Here is an 18,667-nt window from a genome sequence, read left to right as displayed (position 1 = left end):
TGAACTTCAATTTATGTTTTGCTGTTTTAAAAAATGATTTTTCTCGACTAATTGAAAATATATGTTTAACTACTAAAATAAAATATGTGTATATATATCAATAATAACAAAAATGGTATAGTAGCTAGTTTATTAAAATTATTTATTTAAATAGTCATATTCAAAGTCATATTCTTTATTTAATATATTTTATACGAAAAAATTTTGTTCAATAATGTCTCAATTTTAAGACAAAGCACTATTTTTTTCCTAAATGTTGAAAATTCAAACATAAATGTCTGTATCTTTTTTTCAACACTTTTATTCCTTTTTTTTGCTATGGAAATTAAAAGAAGAGATTTTCAGATTGCTACTTGTAATCTTGTCAAGTTTAGTACAATTTTGGAGATTAACTTTATAATCATATCTTTTCTGTTTATTTATCTTTTTGTTAGTTGAGCTGTGCCGCGCGACAAGTTACAAGCATATTTCTAGAAAGAAATGTTTCCCGCATTTACGTAAGCCATCGATGATCGGAGGGGAAGCTGGCCATAGAGCATCGACGCCGTTGCATCTAGCGGATTGCTTTCGGGTGGACAGTCTTAATTCTGCTCCTGAACGAGTCGCTTCGTCATTAGTTTCCTTCTGGTACATCGTATACAGTGACGTCTCCATATTTCTTTCCTTTTTTCCGTCTCTGTTTCCTTCGACAGATTTAGCATTTCACGCATAATCACGACGTCAAAGCTGCACAGATCTATTATTTCCTCCTTATCGAGAATTTTTCTTGAACGAAAAGAGAAAGTCACGACAAGTATTAAGATAATGTACTTAGTTTAATATTCGACAAGTTGTAGTTAGTTTGTTTACTTTGTTTGCAAGCGGAGTTTCTGCCTTGCCAATCGAACGATACCTGTTGGACTACAAGAAATCGATCAACGTGCACACACGATTCTACGCAATGTATGTATTCATTTTATTCAATTCATATTTTTCAAGATCCTTGCTTTTACAATTTTATGTCCAAGAGTTATGTCAAAGTTCGTGTCAATTTTATGTAGCGGTTGCATCATTGATGTGTTTAATGTGTCGGAGATGTGTTTAACAGATAATTATTCATTTCTTTTTAATTTTTTTTTAGAACTGGGATCAATGCTTTTTATTGTCAGATTTTTAGAAATTTATGAGATTCATGATCAAGGTATCATAATTCACTATATTCGCTGTAATACATAATAGAGGGGAAAACTATTATTAGTTACCTAAATCTCAAACAGTTGTTCGATTAATAATTACTGTTTTTGTATTCGTACGTAGTGATTGAAGAAATAATTTTTTTTTAATGTCGTAAAAGTTTTATGCTGAAATACGTATATAAAATTGGTGCAATGCTGTCAGTTTTCTAAGCTTCTTAGGAATGTCAAAATTTTTAATTTGTTCAAATATCATGATGAACAGTCACAGTAATTGATCACACTGTACTTTGTACATATGTGACATATTAGTAGTAGTAGTCGTAATAGTTTACTAGATTCTTTATGAAGTTATAAAACTTCCTGTTTACATCTTAACATCTCTTTATGCACAACTTCGTATCGAAAAATTATACATCGTACGTATCTTCACAGCTAAAATCCATATAGAGAACGAAAGAATATACACCATAAGTAAACTTTAAGTTATACAAAACTATATACAATTCGTCAAACGAATCAGAAATGTTTGCAATACCTACAAACACTTAACCAATATGAAACATATATATGTAAGTGAAACAAGCGCGCGCGCGCACACGCACGCACGCACACACATACTTAACCAATATGAAACATATATATGTAAGTGACACATACACGCACGCGCGCGCGCACGCGCACACACACACGCACACAACCAATATGAAACATATACATGTAAGTGAAACACACACACGCACGCATGCACACACACGCGCGCGCGCACACACACATAAAACCAATATGAAACATATACATGTAAGTGAAACACACACACACACACACACACACACACACACAACCAATATGAAACATATACATGTAAGTGAAACACACACACACACGCGCGCGCGCGCGCGCACACACACACACACACACACACACACTTATATATATATATAATTGGTAACGTAATAACGTTTTCAATAAAATTTAAATTTGTAATAAAGAAAAAAGAATATATATAGATATATAAAATATTATATAAAGTAATTTAAAAATACATATTAAAGCTGTATAATTTTTTCTCAAATACCTGAGTACCCTCCTTATCTATGACATTTTTTAATATAAAAAATATCTATAACATGTTCCTAAAACTATTTAATAAAAATATTAATAAAAATTTAACAAAAAAAAGATTAATAGAAGTGTTCTTTTCTTAAACAAAATAATAGATTTTTAATAACTTAAAATTAATAATGTTTTTAATTATTACAATTTTGCACACGCATACTATACATATATTGCATCTTTAATCTTGTCGTTGCGATAAAAAAGATGTACGTTTATGCAATTAGAACAAAATTATTTTTACATTTCTGTTGCCATACAAATCAACAAGTGATTTGTATACACAAATAGATTAATTTTCCCCCTTCTATTCCTTTTTTCTCTCCCTTTTTTATAATTAATTAATACAATTAATTCCTTATTTTAATTACCCTTTAATGATAAGGCCATGAAACAATGTGTACAATTGCGTTGTAATGTTATTGAGTAGTGTAAATAAAGTTACATATCGTTTTACAAAAATGTACTATAGATATCTTATAGAAAATATCTTCATATATATTTTTTCGTTTTATTATGAAAATCAGAAAAAATTTTTATGATTTGAAAAAAGATATTACATAAATCTTTGGAAGTCTTTACCATGATAAATATTAAGACACAGTATTTAATAATGTAAAGTTACTGAAAAAAGATACTAAATGAAACGTTACGTTAACACGATAATGTCCATTGCTACTAAAGCTAACGACGGCTAAAATATCAATCTATTAGATTGGTAACTAAGCGATTGCGGATTTTGTAATTACCACTTAGTTGCCAACCTAATACACCAACGAAATCAAAGTAAGAGCTATGTATATATTGTAGAATGCAAAGGAAAAATAAACATTTCTATACATTCTATAAATCCATTCAAATATCGAAAGATGCATCGTTGTAAATCTGATAACTTTCCATGAAAGGTTATAAAATAGCTATTTTGATTATTATGGCCTGTATTTGTGCAACACTCATTACAAATTAAAACTGAAAGTTATCCAGCGTTTCCTTGTATTTGATTTCGATAGATTTCAAGGAATTTCCTGTTGAAAACATGCCGAGTAGCAAAACCAGAATCGCTATAATTGGTGGTGGAGTAGCTGGACTGGTGGTAGCTCGTCATACAGCCGCCAAATTGGACACTTACAGTCTTACGTTATTCGAGCAAACCGATCAAGTTGGTGGTACATGGATTTACACTGATGAAACCGACGTCGACAAGCATGGACTACCGGTTCATAGTAGTATGTATAAGAATCTAAGGTTAGTGTAACATTTCATTTGACATTCTAGTCGTCATTTCTCGCTTTACTTGTGGTAATTTAATGTTAATTACTTCATTGATGCACCCTTGACAGACCAAACCTAGCAAGTAACTCTCAGCATAGTTTGCCACTCAATGCCTTGACATAATTATAATCTTTCAATTTATGTTAATTTCGAAATTAAATTTTCCAGGTAACTACTTCAATTTATAATATATTTTTAAATACAAATTTACATTTTTAAGTTTTAATGTCAATTTGTAATCTCATATAAATTCATAATATACATATATATTGAAAGTTATATATATAAAGTTATAATATACATTTATAAAGTTCACAAAGAAATAATAACTCGCAGCACAATCCACTCAGTGGTGGGTAATGTTGGTAGTCTATGTTCACTATTCAACAATTTCTTTGGACTTTGCCAGGCAGCAGTGTGTAGTGTGTAATGCTGACATTGTCCAGGTTATGTCGAGTTTACATACCATGCACATACAGTAACATATGATAGTGGCACGACTGAAAAAATTTCAAATTTACTTTTATTGACTGTCTACATTATGTTTGCACTCTCATCATGTAAATATTTATAATGCCATCAGTTTTGCTTCAGAGGGCAAGATTGTTATTTATGCTGGTATCAGTCTGGGCTTAGTTTTACAGCGACATTTACTCATCTTCAATTATTTTATGATGCCATAAGTGGAAGATAGTACTGCTTTCGAGAATAATAGTTTTTACCTCGCAAACATTACCATAACCTGAAGGTATTTTTACATTTTTACATTGGATAGGTGTAATGCCATTGAACTTGCAATAATTAAACTATATTCGCGTTAAAACTCATAACTTAATGGATAATGTGAAAGTATCTTTGGTAGAACACAAAGATGTTTCCGTTTACGTCGTTTGGCAAACAACTAAACAAATGAAATCTTTTAACGGCACCGTTTTCCTGAATAAGATTACGTACAATTTCGCTGTAGTGTAAAATTATACCGAAGATGTTTTCATATATTTTGGAGAAGTTTTTTTATATTTTGACAACAAAAGTGAAATAATTTCGGCAGGAAAAATAAATAAAAGATGACAAAGGATAGAATGTCTGAGAAACAAGAAGTAAATAAAAGTAAAAAGTAGAAAGTATAGTAAAACGTAAAAAGTAAAGTAAGAACTAAATAAAAAAGAAAAGTGCAGAAAATAGTTTACAAAGTGAAAAATAAATGAAAAGAAAATAGAGTTGTCTATAGGCGATAACCTTTAAGAATGTATAATATTGAAATTGAATTGTGCATAGATTACAAAATTAAACTACATTCAGATTGGAAAATAAAAAGATATTATTTTTATAGTATTTTTTTATTATACTATTTTATAATATTTGAGTTTCAATTTTCTTTTTATTGTTTCAATTAATTTTGTATAGTTAAAGTGTCTAATAACAGAAAGATTTCAATTAATTATTACAATATCATTGGAATGAAAAATGTGGTTATATAATACCTTAAATGAATACTGTTGTTGTAAAGTACATATAAGTTTGAACATAGAATTACATAAGAAAATTTAACAACAAAGCCTTAAAATCTTTTAAAACATTAAAAATGTTAAAAAAAGTTTGTTAAATATAATACATGAACATAAAACAAGATGTAATTAATAATGCATAAAACACAATAGAAGCGAGAGAAACAAAAATAAAGAAGTGACTAGTGCAGTTATAATAAAACAAATTATCGAATAATCGTTATATTTTTTAATCTAATAGTAACGAATATTTATTGTTTCTACACTCATTACAATACATTGTAAATCACGTTGCTTGCATAATTAGCATTGAAAAATATCTTATCTAAGATAAGAGTAAAAAATACTTAGAATTTACTGATAGAAATTGGAATAATTGCTTTTACACAAAATGATTTCCAAAATGATATTATTTGTACTATACTATGAGACAATATACTATATCATGCTACTATATTATACGATACTGATAAAATTCCATTTGAATGGGATAATCCGTCACGGTGGAATAGGTCAAATGACAAAATACAATAATTTCGGAATTGAATTCGAATGTAAACCAAATACCGTCCACAATTTGGGTTATTCGATCAGCGATGCAAACACAGGATCATCGATCGTATTTGTTTTTACGCCATTTATACAGTAATAATGGTTCTAGACAGTCTAGCTGGTTGCGATAAACTTTGCTGACACGCGATACACTTCTTGACATAGTAATGAGACAATCGCTTTGGTAAGCTGTTCCGGAAATTGTTAGAAACGAAATAAAAATATGTGATAGTAATAAAGCAATAAAATATTAAGTCCATAGTTTGAAGTTCTTACGTACAAAATATGTTTCTCTGCTTGGTACTGAAATACTGCAATTTTGGTTTTTGTGGCCTGTATTTGTGAAAAAATTAAGAACCCTTGGCATAGAGAAAATGACAAACTGGAAATGATTGAAAATTAAATTAAGTAAATTAGTGTCTATGTTAATACAATAAATAGTAAATTTTAGAAAAGTAGTATAATAATAGGTATTTGTATAACAAACAAAACATGAATGTTATGAAATACATAGGGAACCTAGAGGATACATTTCTGAAGATAACATTAGAGGTTAGAATTACAATCGAGAAAGTTCACAACCCAATAAAGCAGTTTTCTACTGATGTTCCTTTGGTTATATTATTTCATTGATTTTGCTATTATCGCGAATAGTCGTTCCTTTCAGTTAATTCCGTTTAGGGTAATACTTAACCTAAACGTAACTATAAAACTATAAAAGATGTTGCACCATGATTCAGACTTAATGAATCGATAGGTCATCTTTAAGTTTAGAGTTAACGAACAGTTACTAGAATAATTACTTCACGATTATGCAGACAATTCGTTAGAAGAATATTTTACAGCTATTCTAAGATTTCAATCGTATAAAGTATTAATTTTACTTGATATTTAACCCCTTAATTATAGAGAATAATAAATAAATTGGTTAAATAATTGATTTCTGTATTTTGTACAATACTTGAAAACAAACTCTGCATTAAAAAGAACAAGTCACTGCCAATCACTGTCAATCGAATTTTTGTTATCATTTATGCTGTAATCAATGTAATGTGTTAATGCCAATTAAAAACATATGTCATAACGTATTATGTACTGTACTATTTACTATGTACTGATAGGATAAGAATAGGAAAAGGAAATATTTTTGTATTTATTTCAATTAGTTGATATAAAATAAGTAAATAGCTATAACGCATGATATTCGAAAGCAAATGTTTCAAATTTTTGTCTTAATGCAGAATTTCATGATTTTCTCCTTTAGAGTTTCGATGAAATTCTTGTTTGCAAATATTAACAAATGATCTTCGCGTAAATTTTACTTCTGTATTATAAAAATGTATATGTTTTATTTATAAATTATCACAAAAACGTCCTTCAAAATTTCGTGATTTGTAATTTACGTATTATATCGATAATATTTGTATTGATATCATACGCATATCATAAAATTACCTGCTAGCTCGAACGACACAGTGCTGATGCAATGAATATGTCAGAGAAAAATTTGTTTATGAATAATTACATCTTACTATTTTTATGTCTGTATTCTGTATTTTTATTTTTACTTTAAACAATTAATTTTTATCTAAAATGAAATTCATATATATATTTATCTTCTCGTCTTTTACTTTTCAAAATTGTGATTACTCTGGTTTCAATAAATTTTTTTGTACAACTTGATCTACGTACCATTATCGTTTACATATTATAGATATTCTCTTGTAGAATGCGGCGATTTTAATTTCCATAGGAAAGTTCCTTCTTACGAAAGTTATGACTCACATATACATTCGTAATGATTAATATCTGTACATTTTGATGATTGTTAAAGGTTAAGGAAGATGTGTATTGCGCATATAAAATTTGATAACATACGATAGTACGTACATATATAGGTCATTTGTAATTACACGTGTACAATCTTCATGATTTTTGTTTTATCATAATTAGATACATTCTTCGTCAATATGTATGGAATATAGAACTTATTACGAAAAGACTCTAATAGGTTATGAAGATGATAGGCTTGTAACAAATTATACGTAAACATACCCAAGTACCAAATGATGAGAATGTTTCTTAAATATGAGAAGAATTCTGTTATGCTTACATTCTTGACGGTTCTTACCTATCTTCTGGTAAATAATGAGCGCCACCTAGGCTTTCTCTATAACGAGCGACTGTTTTACCAAGCATATCATTAACATTACCGACAAGACGAATGAATTTGGATTTATCTTTCGATTTTCTAGGGATTTCAGAAATCCCTACGCTTTAAAAATCCTGTATAATTGTTTGGTCATATCTTACTTAAAATATGTCGGTATCATACGATCAAGTTCTTCATTAAAGCAGATATACACATTCAGCTTATTATAAAAACACAGTATAAATTCCTGCTGTGATAAACTTACATCAGGCGTCAATGATTATTTATAAATACAGTAAAATGCAGTACTCACACATAGTTGTGATACTTTTATACTGTGATTGTTTAATCCACAATCGTTATCATAACTACGTGTCAGTACTCCAGAAAATGAATATGCTGATACTGGAGGAAGATTGCTGATATTATTTTTTTATGCAAAATTATCAATGATCTCATTGACAGTCTTCTGCTACTTCAGCTTATTAACTTCAATGCTTGTTCACATCCTTTACGCAATACTCCGGGTCTTCGGTGTTGATTTCTGCATGAATGATCTTACATTTAGCGACCTAGTTAGAAGAAAATACAATTATGTAAATGGTATTCCTGACTGAATAGATCTCTTTTCTGGTTCTTTATGTAAGCCCAGACGATCAGCTTTGACATTTAACATTCTAACCTCTTTTTTCTTTTTGTAACATGTTTGTAAATTATTAAATAAGTAGATAATATACAGAAGGTTTTCTTATATTACGTATTTTTAATTAATACACAAAAAAGGAAAATTACGTATCATCGATTAAGAACTAGAGAAATTAGAAATTAGGGACTTTCTGAATTAATTGTTGCATATCATTTTACAATCACTTTACAATCGATTCAGTATCGAGAATGTAATAATGAAAAATAAAAGTAAATATTTAAAAATAATTGTTAAGTAATTATACATTTTTAATGTTAAGTAATTAATTACTTCTAAAAAAGGTTTCATTCATTTTAGGGTTAAATAATTTCTTTCATAAATTATCATGATATGTTACAGAACAAATCTTCCTCGGGAAATAATGCAAATACCTGATTTTCCAATGACACATGACGAAGGGCCATCATTTGTTCATCATAGCGTAATTCGAGAATACCTTTCGGATTATGTAAAACATTTTAATTTATATCCACATATAAAGGTAACGAGACAGATCAATCCTTAAATGACAACATTTAATTTTAGTATCTCACATATATGTATGTTATCTTAATTTTAGAAGTATATTTTGAAGCATTAAGTAATTCATGAGATGATAAGGTGTCGATTAATTCACACAAACACCGGAATATACCTAACTACGTAGTTTATTAGAATATACCCGATGCTTACACTAGTCGTACAATATACTTGCTGTTTCGTTTCGCTGTCGCTAATCGATCGGCGCAAAGAAGTATCGGTTAAATGTCGCTGCTCGAATCTCTCGGTAACTAAGGATGCGTCGCTACCCTGTCCGCTATATTTATATCCGCCGGAGTTGACGACAAGTGTTGGGATTTGAATTTCGAGAATGTTCTCGAAACGTCCCAACGGGCGCCGAGCTCGCGACCTGTTTACAATTGTTGGTTTTTTGGGTAGCTGACTCACGAGCCTATGGTCACGGCAAAAACGACGGATTTGGCCTAATGATCGGAACCGCCTAAGGTCGATATATCTATAATTAGCTCGTGTTTGAGTAAACACGGTTTCTTGTGTAGCGGATTTGCTGGGCAAAAACCATGATGACTTTTGTCGACATGTACCGCTACATTCATAAAGTTTAGTGTACCATAAAATAAATAATTTGCAATATAAATGTTTCTACAGCAAATTATTTGTTATAAATTGTTGTTGAAAAACTCCTTTTCTATTGTTTCCATGGGTTTAATTAATAACAGTGTCCAAATTTAGCACTTCATCATTTGGCAGAGATTGCAATTCAACTATGTATATATAATATAATTATCATATAAAACTATATAATTGGTACCTCTGTCAAATGATGAAATCTATATATATATATGTCGGATTAGAGTCAGGATTAAGGAGATGGGCGTTTAATGGATTTTCATTAGAATTAGCCATTGTTGTGATACAACGGAGAGTTTATTAGCACAGGCTTATTAACAAGATTAAGCACTCGTAGCACTAGTGATAATGACCTTAGGTTCGAAACGAATCCGCGGTCACGGGATGGTAAACGTATGTTCTCGCACAGTTCAAGTCTAACTCTTTGTTAACTAGATGTGAGGTATTCACTGGTTGTAAGGTGGTACTGTCACTCGTCGATGAGATCGTACGAAAGAATGAATCTCCGTCTCGATGATGCCGTCGAGGAAAACTATAATGGGTGTGTCTAAGGACATGAGATCCTCGGATTCGTCAAAGAAAGCTTTCGTTCCAAAGGTGAGGGAAATTAGCGCTGTTGCTAATTGGTCGATCTCCATATCGGCGTTTTGAAAGAGATGCTGGCCGCCCTTGAGGGGAAGTTATTGACGGGGAGCATCGTTCGTGGAAGATAGGTTTCTCCTATCTTCCCGTAGTTGCACAAAGACTGCTTGTCTATATGAAGGACTTGGCTTGACTAAATCTTAAGATTTATTGTGGGTCCTCACGTTAGCTAAACATATACTGCGGAGGTATGTTGACATCTAGAGATCATCTTACCTGGAGGATAGAATCTGCGTGTGGCGGGCCGCGGGATAGAAACTATTGAAGTATTTACTGCCACGTGTCGCTACGACTATTTCTTTTAAGGAGAGGTATAGAGTTACTCTGTGCCTTTGTTAGATAAAATGTTCATCCCTTTGACCGCGGCTACGTTCGGCGACTGATTGTCGCCTCGAGCCCAAGCTCATGATCATAAATCTCGAACAATCGGAGCGGCATTTGTTTAATCCAAGTTACAGAGTTGCGGTATTCCGCGAATCCAAGGAGGAGCTCCGGCGTTCTTTCATCTCCGACATATATATTGTTATATTGTAATTTCTGTCAAATGATGAAATGCTAAATTTGGACACTGTCCCTAATTGAACAATGTAAACAATACAAAAGGAGTTTTTCAACAATAATTTATAATTTCAACAAGTTTATAACAAATAATACAATAGAAGCTTCAAATATTGATTACCAGAAACGTTATAGACTCCCCCAACATAAAAATATTTAATTTTAAGTTTCATATATTTGATACTTTTTCAGAACAGTTAATTATATTATAAATTATATTTCAGTTAAATACACTGGTAAAGCACGTGGAACCAGAAACTTTGAGAAACGGTCAAACAATCTGGATGATCACGTACGAGGATTTGGAAAACAAAGTAGAAACAACTAAAACGTTCGACGCCGTGGTCTTGTGTAATGGTCACTATACTGTAGGCCATATTCCACACATTCCAGGTATTGAAAGTTTCCCCGGCGAATCTATACATAGCCATCAGTACAGGGTACCGGAAGTGTACTCTAGGAAAAGAGTTTGCATCCTTGGTGCCTCTTGGTCTGGTATTGATATCGCCATAGAAGTCTCGCAATACGCCGAAAAGGTAGACGGAATTTCATTAAGTGTTACTTTGCCGCAGCTTGATTTTATAAAATGCTATGCCCATATCTTTTCTGCAAATTGACATACGATAGTTTATTTATTCCAGCTTTGTTTCTAGCTTTAAACGCCTGGAGTAATATACAAGAGCTAAATTGAAAAGTTTCCATACATATTTATTTCTCTCCAAAAGAGGACTAGTTTTATTTTTGTTATACACATTTAATTATTTTATAATAATATTTTATAATTTTCTAATTAATATTCATTATATTACAGTATTATACAAGGTGGTTGGTAACTGGCGGTACAAGCGAAAAGGGGGTGAATCTACGCGAAAAAATAAGTGGAAAATATAGAATAAAAATTTTTCGTTTGAGGCTTTGTTTTCGAGAAAATCGACTTTGAATTTTCGCTCGGTACGCGTGCACTTTATCACGACTCGTTATAGCGGATCTCACTGTAGATCGTTCTCGATGGATATTATCGCAGTTTAAGTTTGTTTTTGCCGTAACAGAAAATTAGGAATACATAATAAAATAATACGAAGTAATCATAAAGTTTATTATTACAAAAATTGCTGAAAATGTTGCCCATTCTGCCGAACACATACTTCTGCTCTTCTAATTAAATTTCTATGAATATTTTCTAACACATTGGAAGTGTTTATCAACATAACGTCAATCGAGACAACGATCTACAGTGAGATCCGTTATAACGAGACGTGATAAAGTTCACGCGTACCGAGCGAAAATTCAAAGTCAATTTTCTCGAAAACAAAGCCTCAAACGAAAAATTTTTATTCTATATTTTCGACTTCTTTTTTCGCGTAGAATCACCCCCTTTCCGCTTGTACCACCAGTTACCAACCACCCTGTATATTAACAGTTGTGGGTGTTACCTGCGATTGTATTATAATTGTCTCAACTATATCCAATTAAATCATGTGGATGTAAATCTCGTGACTAAATCAGGTTAATATTCCTTATAAAAAGGAATATTGCTTTTCCTTGTTGGTGTTATTAGTTTGAATCACGTAAATTATGGTTTAAGAAAGCAATGGTTCTGGTATTTTAAAACAAATGTTTTGCTAATAGAGATACAAAAACAATCCTACTCTAATTAAAGCTTGTTTTTGTAAATTCCATGAATTTTCATTGCTCATGATATAAATCATCTTTTAATTAATGCGTTATTATTTTAAAAATTGAAAAATTTGATCTGCCTTGTTTTTGTTATGAATCTCCCAATTGTATCAATGCTGAAACTTACGTGATTCTGTGTTTTTTAAGATTTCTCTGTATACGTGAATAAGTTATTTACGACCATGATAGAGGGCATCGTCGTTCGCAAAAAATGATTCCTCATTATCAGTATCTACTAATTGATTGAAGAGTCGTGTTGTAATATGCAATTTGTTTGTTCTCAAATACAATATTAATTGCTTTGAGATTAATTAATCAAAAGTGATTTTTTTTATTAATTGTATATATATCTAAGTAAAATATTGTAAGAAATAGCTTCAAATTTAGCACATTACATATTGTATACATTGCATATATTATTATTATATTATACAGTGTAGTATACAGTGTAACAAAATAATATTCAATTCATTCTAATAATGAAAAGGTCATTTTCATGCTGTAAGTGATTTAGATAGAGTACCTATATTATATTATATGCAAAATCTTTTTTTTTTTATATAAGTATAAAAAAGACAATATTTGAAAATTTGAAAATTCAGGTCTACTTAAAATAAGCTTTTTCTGCATGCGTTTTCTCGATAACTACATTGTTCAGAAAATAATCTATACTTTCACCTATCCAGGTATATTTGAGCCACAATCTACCGGAACCAGTTGATTCGAGAATGTCGAAAAACGTAGAACAGAGGCCTGGAATTCAATCGATTCAAGGAAACATATTCATCTTCCACGATGGTTCCACGGCTGAAGTAGACAACTTCATATATTGCACCGGTAAAATGACTTGATCTCCTTCGTACATATAAGTGATCGAGGTATCCCAAATTAATTATACATAAGTAAGTGGAAGTTTGTCAGGGCCCTGTCGAATTTTCATTTTTTAAGATATGTTGAAATATTTGAAATTCTTCGTGTCTTTCTATTTACCAAGTAAAATCAGATTACACAGATTGTCACAAAATAATGATTAAGTGTTTGAAACAAAGATAGCAGAAAAAAGCGATAAAACATCAGTTCACTTCAGTTTCAAAATAGTAAATTTCAACTAAGGAGGGTTTTATAATACCTCAATCTATATATCATACTTTATCTTTATCATAAATCATCAGATTTATCAATATATTCTATTATTAATTCCCACTCTTCCATTTGAGTTGGTATCTTTTTTTTAATAATTTAATTTAATTTAATTATTTCATAAAATTTAATAAAATAAATTACTCCAACCTTATATATTTGTTTAGTCCCTCGGTAGGACCCTGACTTTCTCAACTCACCATTAATTGATACCCCCTTTCAACGAAATCTTATGTTTTTAGGTTATAAATTTACGTATCCCTTTATGTCGACTAAAGTTGAGATGCGTACGGACAACAACCACGTCGAGCCGATTTACAAACACCTAATACATATGGATTATCCGAATTTATTCGTAATGGGACTGCCTGGAATAGTAATTCCATTTCCTATGTTTCACCTGCAAGCTCAGTATATTTTAAGCATTCTCGAAAATCGCATTAAGTTACCTTCAACTGAACAAATGCGTGAAGAATATCAGATGGAAAAGAAAGCTCTTCTCGACCTTGGAATTCCGGTATACATTTTATTAATTTCCCTAATACACATAATACCATTATACCTTTTTCTGTGATAAGGATTGAAAATCACTGCACTGTATCCGTTAGGTGACATTTTAATCTTTATTTTTCTTATATTAAACTTATACTTATATTAGATTAGATTAAATCATTAATTATTTGTTATTTACAATTTGTATTATAATTATCATTATTGACAAACCTCAAAGAAGGTATTACGTTATTTTACAATTCTTGTATTTTCGAGCTATCGCGTCGTAAATTCCCGTTACGATTGCAATAATCGATAACCACGAATAGTTCGATCCCCTGATTTCGGTTAGAATAATAGGGGTGGATGATTCAGTTAGTATAACACTGTGGTTCACAGAGTTAAAGTATATATTTCCAACACTTAGTCTACGCGATTAAATAGATATAAATAATTAACAACTTATATGTACAATATAGAGCAAGGTTCATACAATTGAATTTAGTCTATTAGTGGACGTAGCACTGTAGAATACTTAATAGAATAAGTGAATGTTCGACAATATCGCGGACCGACTTGGATTACGTTCATTTGACGTTGTATTTAGAGTTAGAAGTTAGGCGTTAGATTTTTGACTCAATGTGTAACGTTCGACTCGCCAGAAGGAACTGCTCGCCTTTCGATGATTCCTTTGTCTCATTTCGAAGACGACCCCCACTATGCTCGGGTCACGCCACCGTTCGCGCCTATGATCACGTATGTCCGTTCTTGTGTGGTAAACGTAACGGACAAAATTCGACGTTTCGAGAGCTCGCTGCTTGGCGACAACTATGCGTTTGTCGATACATTGTATATGATCCTGCGGTCAAATAAGACGATCTGCCTGTGACACTGTAGGGCCGCGAGCGACGGTTAGGAAATACAGCCTGTTGTAAGCCTCGTGGCGTAACAAAATTCTTCAGGACAAAGGGATTGACTGAAGACGTTAATACAATACAGTGAAAGTGAAAGGTTATATTGTGTCCTTAGGTTTATTGAGGGTCGGAATGACATTATAAATAGTATATATATTATAATAATAATTAATAGTAACTAATCCATAACCATTCGAAACAATATGTCGTGATGAAATTTTGTCTTAAATAGTACATGTCAATTTTAGGAACCATAATTAATAATTTTCAAACTAGTAAATAGTCCTGCAATAAGATGTAAGATTTTTATTTCATTTTATACTATCTTCACAATAAGATTAACTTAGAGAATACCTGTAATTACAATGATATCGCGACTTACTATAACATAATATTGTTTTAATATCCAAAATACAATTAAGAAATAAAACAAATTAATATTTTTTCAGCTGAGACATATCACCAAACTGAAGGAACGGCAATGGGCGTATTACGACGAAATAGCTGCGGCTGCGAATATTGCGAGTTTCCCACCGGTAATCCGAAAAATTTACGACCACTCGAACCAGATGCGTGAATTGGATTTCACCACTTACAAGAACTACCAATATCGCATAATTGACGATGAAAATTTTGTAGTGTGTTATTGTAAACCTTGTTAAGCCTTAAACGCGGAAATCAAGCAGAGATGTTCTAATTAATGAATGTTTTGCATAGAAATCGTTGAAAGTTCGCTATTACTTGGCGTTCAATGATATTTCTTGTGTTTTTTGTTCTATTAAGCTCAAGATCACTTTAGCGTCTTTAGCGTTTGTTTAGCACTGAAATACTGGCGCACTATGTCTACAGTCTAGATAAAACAAGTTGAAGAATGATAACGTTTCACATACTCCTTTAGGAAATAAAGCGTATGTCGAGACGAGAATTAAGAGACATAGTTGCGAAACCAAACGCAGCAAACAAAGCTTAAGAGCGAATATTTGTTCTATAATGCTGTTTGATATATTTCAGTATCGTTTATATATTTGAGCGAAACTGCGAAGCTTGTACATATACGTGCATAAGGAACACGTCAATTGCATTATTACTTGCATTGTTACTTGTATCAATTAAAAATTGAGGAATTTTGTGAAATTTTGTAAAGTACCTATTTGTAAAGAAACCTATGTTACTATGTGGACTAACAGGTTAATTTACTATTATGGCTTGAATTTCCTTATTAATTATATAATTATGTTATTTGACTTTAATCATTTGAGAGTAATATATTACCATTTTTTTAAATCTAAAATTAAGTTTTTGGAATTTGATATTAGATTTAATCATTATTGATCCTTTAGGGAAATTTGAGGAACTTTGATTGGTAGTAACAAGATTCACATTAATTCTTCAAGTAGCTTCAAACAAGAAATGAGTAGAAAAAAGAAAATATAAACAATAAATTAATTTGGGAACAATGAACGAGATAAAGGGAAAATCTCTTATCTATCTGCATCTCTATCTCTTTTCTGTATAATTGTCTGGCTACAAATGTAAAAAGATATGTAATAAGATAAAAATCAAGAATAAAACAATTGCGTTTTCGGCTTTGTTTATTAGTTAGTGACAATTAAAAATTAACCGAAAAAGTAGATCAGTCTAAGCAGCATGTTTTGTAAAAAAAATCCTAAATTAAGCATTATACCTGTCTATTCATTAAAATCCATAAGAGCATATCGAAAATGGAATTATCTATGTCTTATGGAATTTTTGAATAGAAAGGATTAATGCTTCCTCTAATCGTTTGCCTCCATAAATAATTAATAAATAATTGCACATATGAACGATGTTTATACAAATTTCACAAACGAAAATAAACTACAAAAAAATTGTTTAAATTTATGCTCGCAGGATTAATAAAGGTTTACTCTCTCTGGATAATTTTGAGAAAATTGTACAAAGTGTTGAGGTTATTAGATGTATAAAGAGAGAAAAGGACAGTGGACCTGTGTCGGAGTCTAAATACTAAGCAGGAACAATGAAAATAATGGAGGGGATATTGTTCCTGGAAGTTCCTTATCAGGGTGGCGAGATGTTAATTGACCGGATGATATTTAGAATAATATCCAATAATATTATTCGAAGCTATCGATACAGTGTTACCAAGTTTCTTCGCAAATTTGAGCGGTGCTCTCAGATCCATAAAATGTTTAGTTGCTGCTAATCAGCCAAATCACAGCTCTTATCAGCAATGTCGTGACTACGGTGCAATAGCGACTCAACAAGATATTACAGTGTACCGAATGATTTTGCACTAAATCTTGGCAACGCTTTGCAAGATTACCGACGGCTGAATAAACTGTTACAGCACATTGTGATTTATCATGATGGCGCTGGAAAGGGCCAAATACGTATTCCAGACCAAGCTAAACAGTATTTACAGAGGAATTTCTGCACTTGTTAAAATAATGTTTGTAATAGTAACTAAGGGAATTAATTTCTTTAAAAACTTCTTATTATCAATAGAATCATCAATACTCGTATATTGATTCATATATTCAATAGAATCTGGAGGTAACAAAACACTAGGTACTTACAATAATCGATGATGTCACTTATAGTTAATCCTTTTTTTTGTTGTATCTCACTTTAAAGAGTGGGACGAAGTGCAATGATATCTGCACATACAAGCTACTACGTAAACATAAAGTGCAAGAAATGATTATGTTTCTTTACCATTCTGTTTACTTACATTACTTACTTGGGACGTTTTAAGGTTACAATCACAGCCACTAAAAGAATAATATTTAACACTGTATAGTGACTGATCAAATTATTATTACAGTCACAGTGCGTTGATTTCTGGTCACTGCACGTGCACGATAGCTCCTACTTTGGATTTTAATCCGCTGTGTAAAATTCAACATGAGATAGAAACTGTAGAAAGTGTGGTTATCTATTATTTATAATATACCAGATATGCAAATATGAAACCGGAATTTTTGTATAGAAAATACACGTTTATTGTATGAAAACGATTAAAAATATTTTATTCGAAGTATTGCCCATCGCTAGCTGTACATTTTTCCCACCTGTCTGACAATTGGTGGATGCTACGCCAAAAAAACTGTTGCTCTTTTGAGGCAAACCAGTCATCCAGCCATTTTCGTACATTTTCGTAAGAAGTGAAGTGTTGGTCAGAAAGTGCGCGTCCCATCAATGCAAATAAATAGTAATTGGACGGAGCCAAGTCTGGTGAGTAAGCCGCGTGCGAAAGTATTTCCCAACTGAACGCTTCGATCGTTTCCTTGACCGGTTTTGCTGTATGCGATGGTGCATTATTATAAAGCAAAATTACTTTGTGTTGCCTTTTTTGATATTCTGGTCGTTTTTCGCGCAAAGCTTGATTCAAATCGATCATTTGTTGTCGGTAGCGCTCGGTATTAACGGTTTCGCCAGGTTTTAACAGCTCATAATAGATCACACCCTTCTGATCCACGTTCTTCGTTCCTCACGTCAAAATTGCCACTTCTGAATTTTTTAAACCACTCAAAGCACTGTGATTTACCAAGAGCATGCTCGCCGTTAGCTTCGACAAGCATTCGATGCGATTCCGCAGCAGTTTTCTTCAAATGGTAACAGAAAATCAATGCTGTCCG

The 18,667-nt window shown here is 31.7% G+C and overlaps 1 protein-coding gene and 2 long non-coding RNA genes across 8 annotated transcripts; 1 reads left to right on the top strand and 2 right to left on the bottom strand.

Annotated features, from left to right (window-relative positions):
- Nucleotides 1–551: 551 nt before the first annotated feature.
- Nucleotides 552–16,627, top strand: LOC100649157 (flavin-containing monooxygenase FMO GS-OX-like 3). The gene is made up of 7 exons (XM_003402118.4): nt 552–942; nt 3,299–3,533; nt 8,818–8,959; nt 11,031–11,342; nt 13,170–13,320; nt 13,866–14,140; nt 15,479–16,627. Exons 2-7 carry the CDS (start codon nt 3,325–3,327, stop codon nt 15,689–15,691), a joined length of 1,302 nt encoding a protein of 433 aa, XP_003402166.2. The 5' UTR covers nt 552–942; nt 3,299–3,324; the 3' UTR covers nt 15,692–16,627.
- Nucleotides 5,174–9,792, bottom strand: LOC100649358. Of its 6 annotated transcripts, none has more exons than XR_007227308.1 (4): nt 8,850–8,978; nt 7,511–8,344; nt 5,901–7,429; nt 5,174–5,809 (listed from the first exon to the last, which is right to left on the bottom strand). It is a non-coding gene; the product is annotated as an uncharacterized LOC100649358 (long non-coding RNA). The 6 variants fall into 6 exon arrangements; XR_007227304.1 differs by having other exon boundaries at nt 5,175–5,809; nt 5,901–7,208; nt 7,313–8,344; XR_007227307.1 differs by adding an exon at nt 9,113–9,792 and having other exon boundaries at nt 5,176–5,809; nt 5,901–8,344.
- On the bottom strand, nt 16,318–18,348 carry LOC125386855. Its single transcript, XR_007227309.1, has 2 exons — nt 18,101–18,348; nt 16,318–17,917 (listed from the first exon to the last, which is right to left on the bottom strand). It is a non-coding gene; the product is annotated as an uncharacterized LOC125386855 (long non-coding RNA).
- Between the last annotated feature and the right edge of the window lie 319 nt (nt 18,349–18,667).

This window comes from Bombus terrestris, chromosome 18, assembly GCF_910591885.1.
Source record: "Bombus terrestris chromosome 18, iyBomTerr1.2, whole genome shotgun sequence".
NCBI lineage: Eukaryota > Metazoa > Arthropoda > Insecta > Hymenoptera > Apidae > Bombus > Bombus terrestris.
Note: the sequence above shows the minus strand (reverse complement) of the source record. Positions and strands in the feature narration are given on the sequence as shown.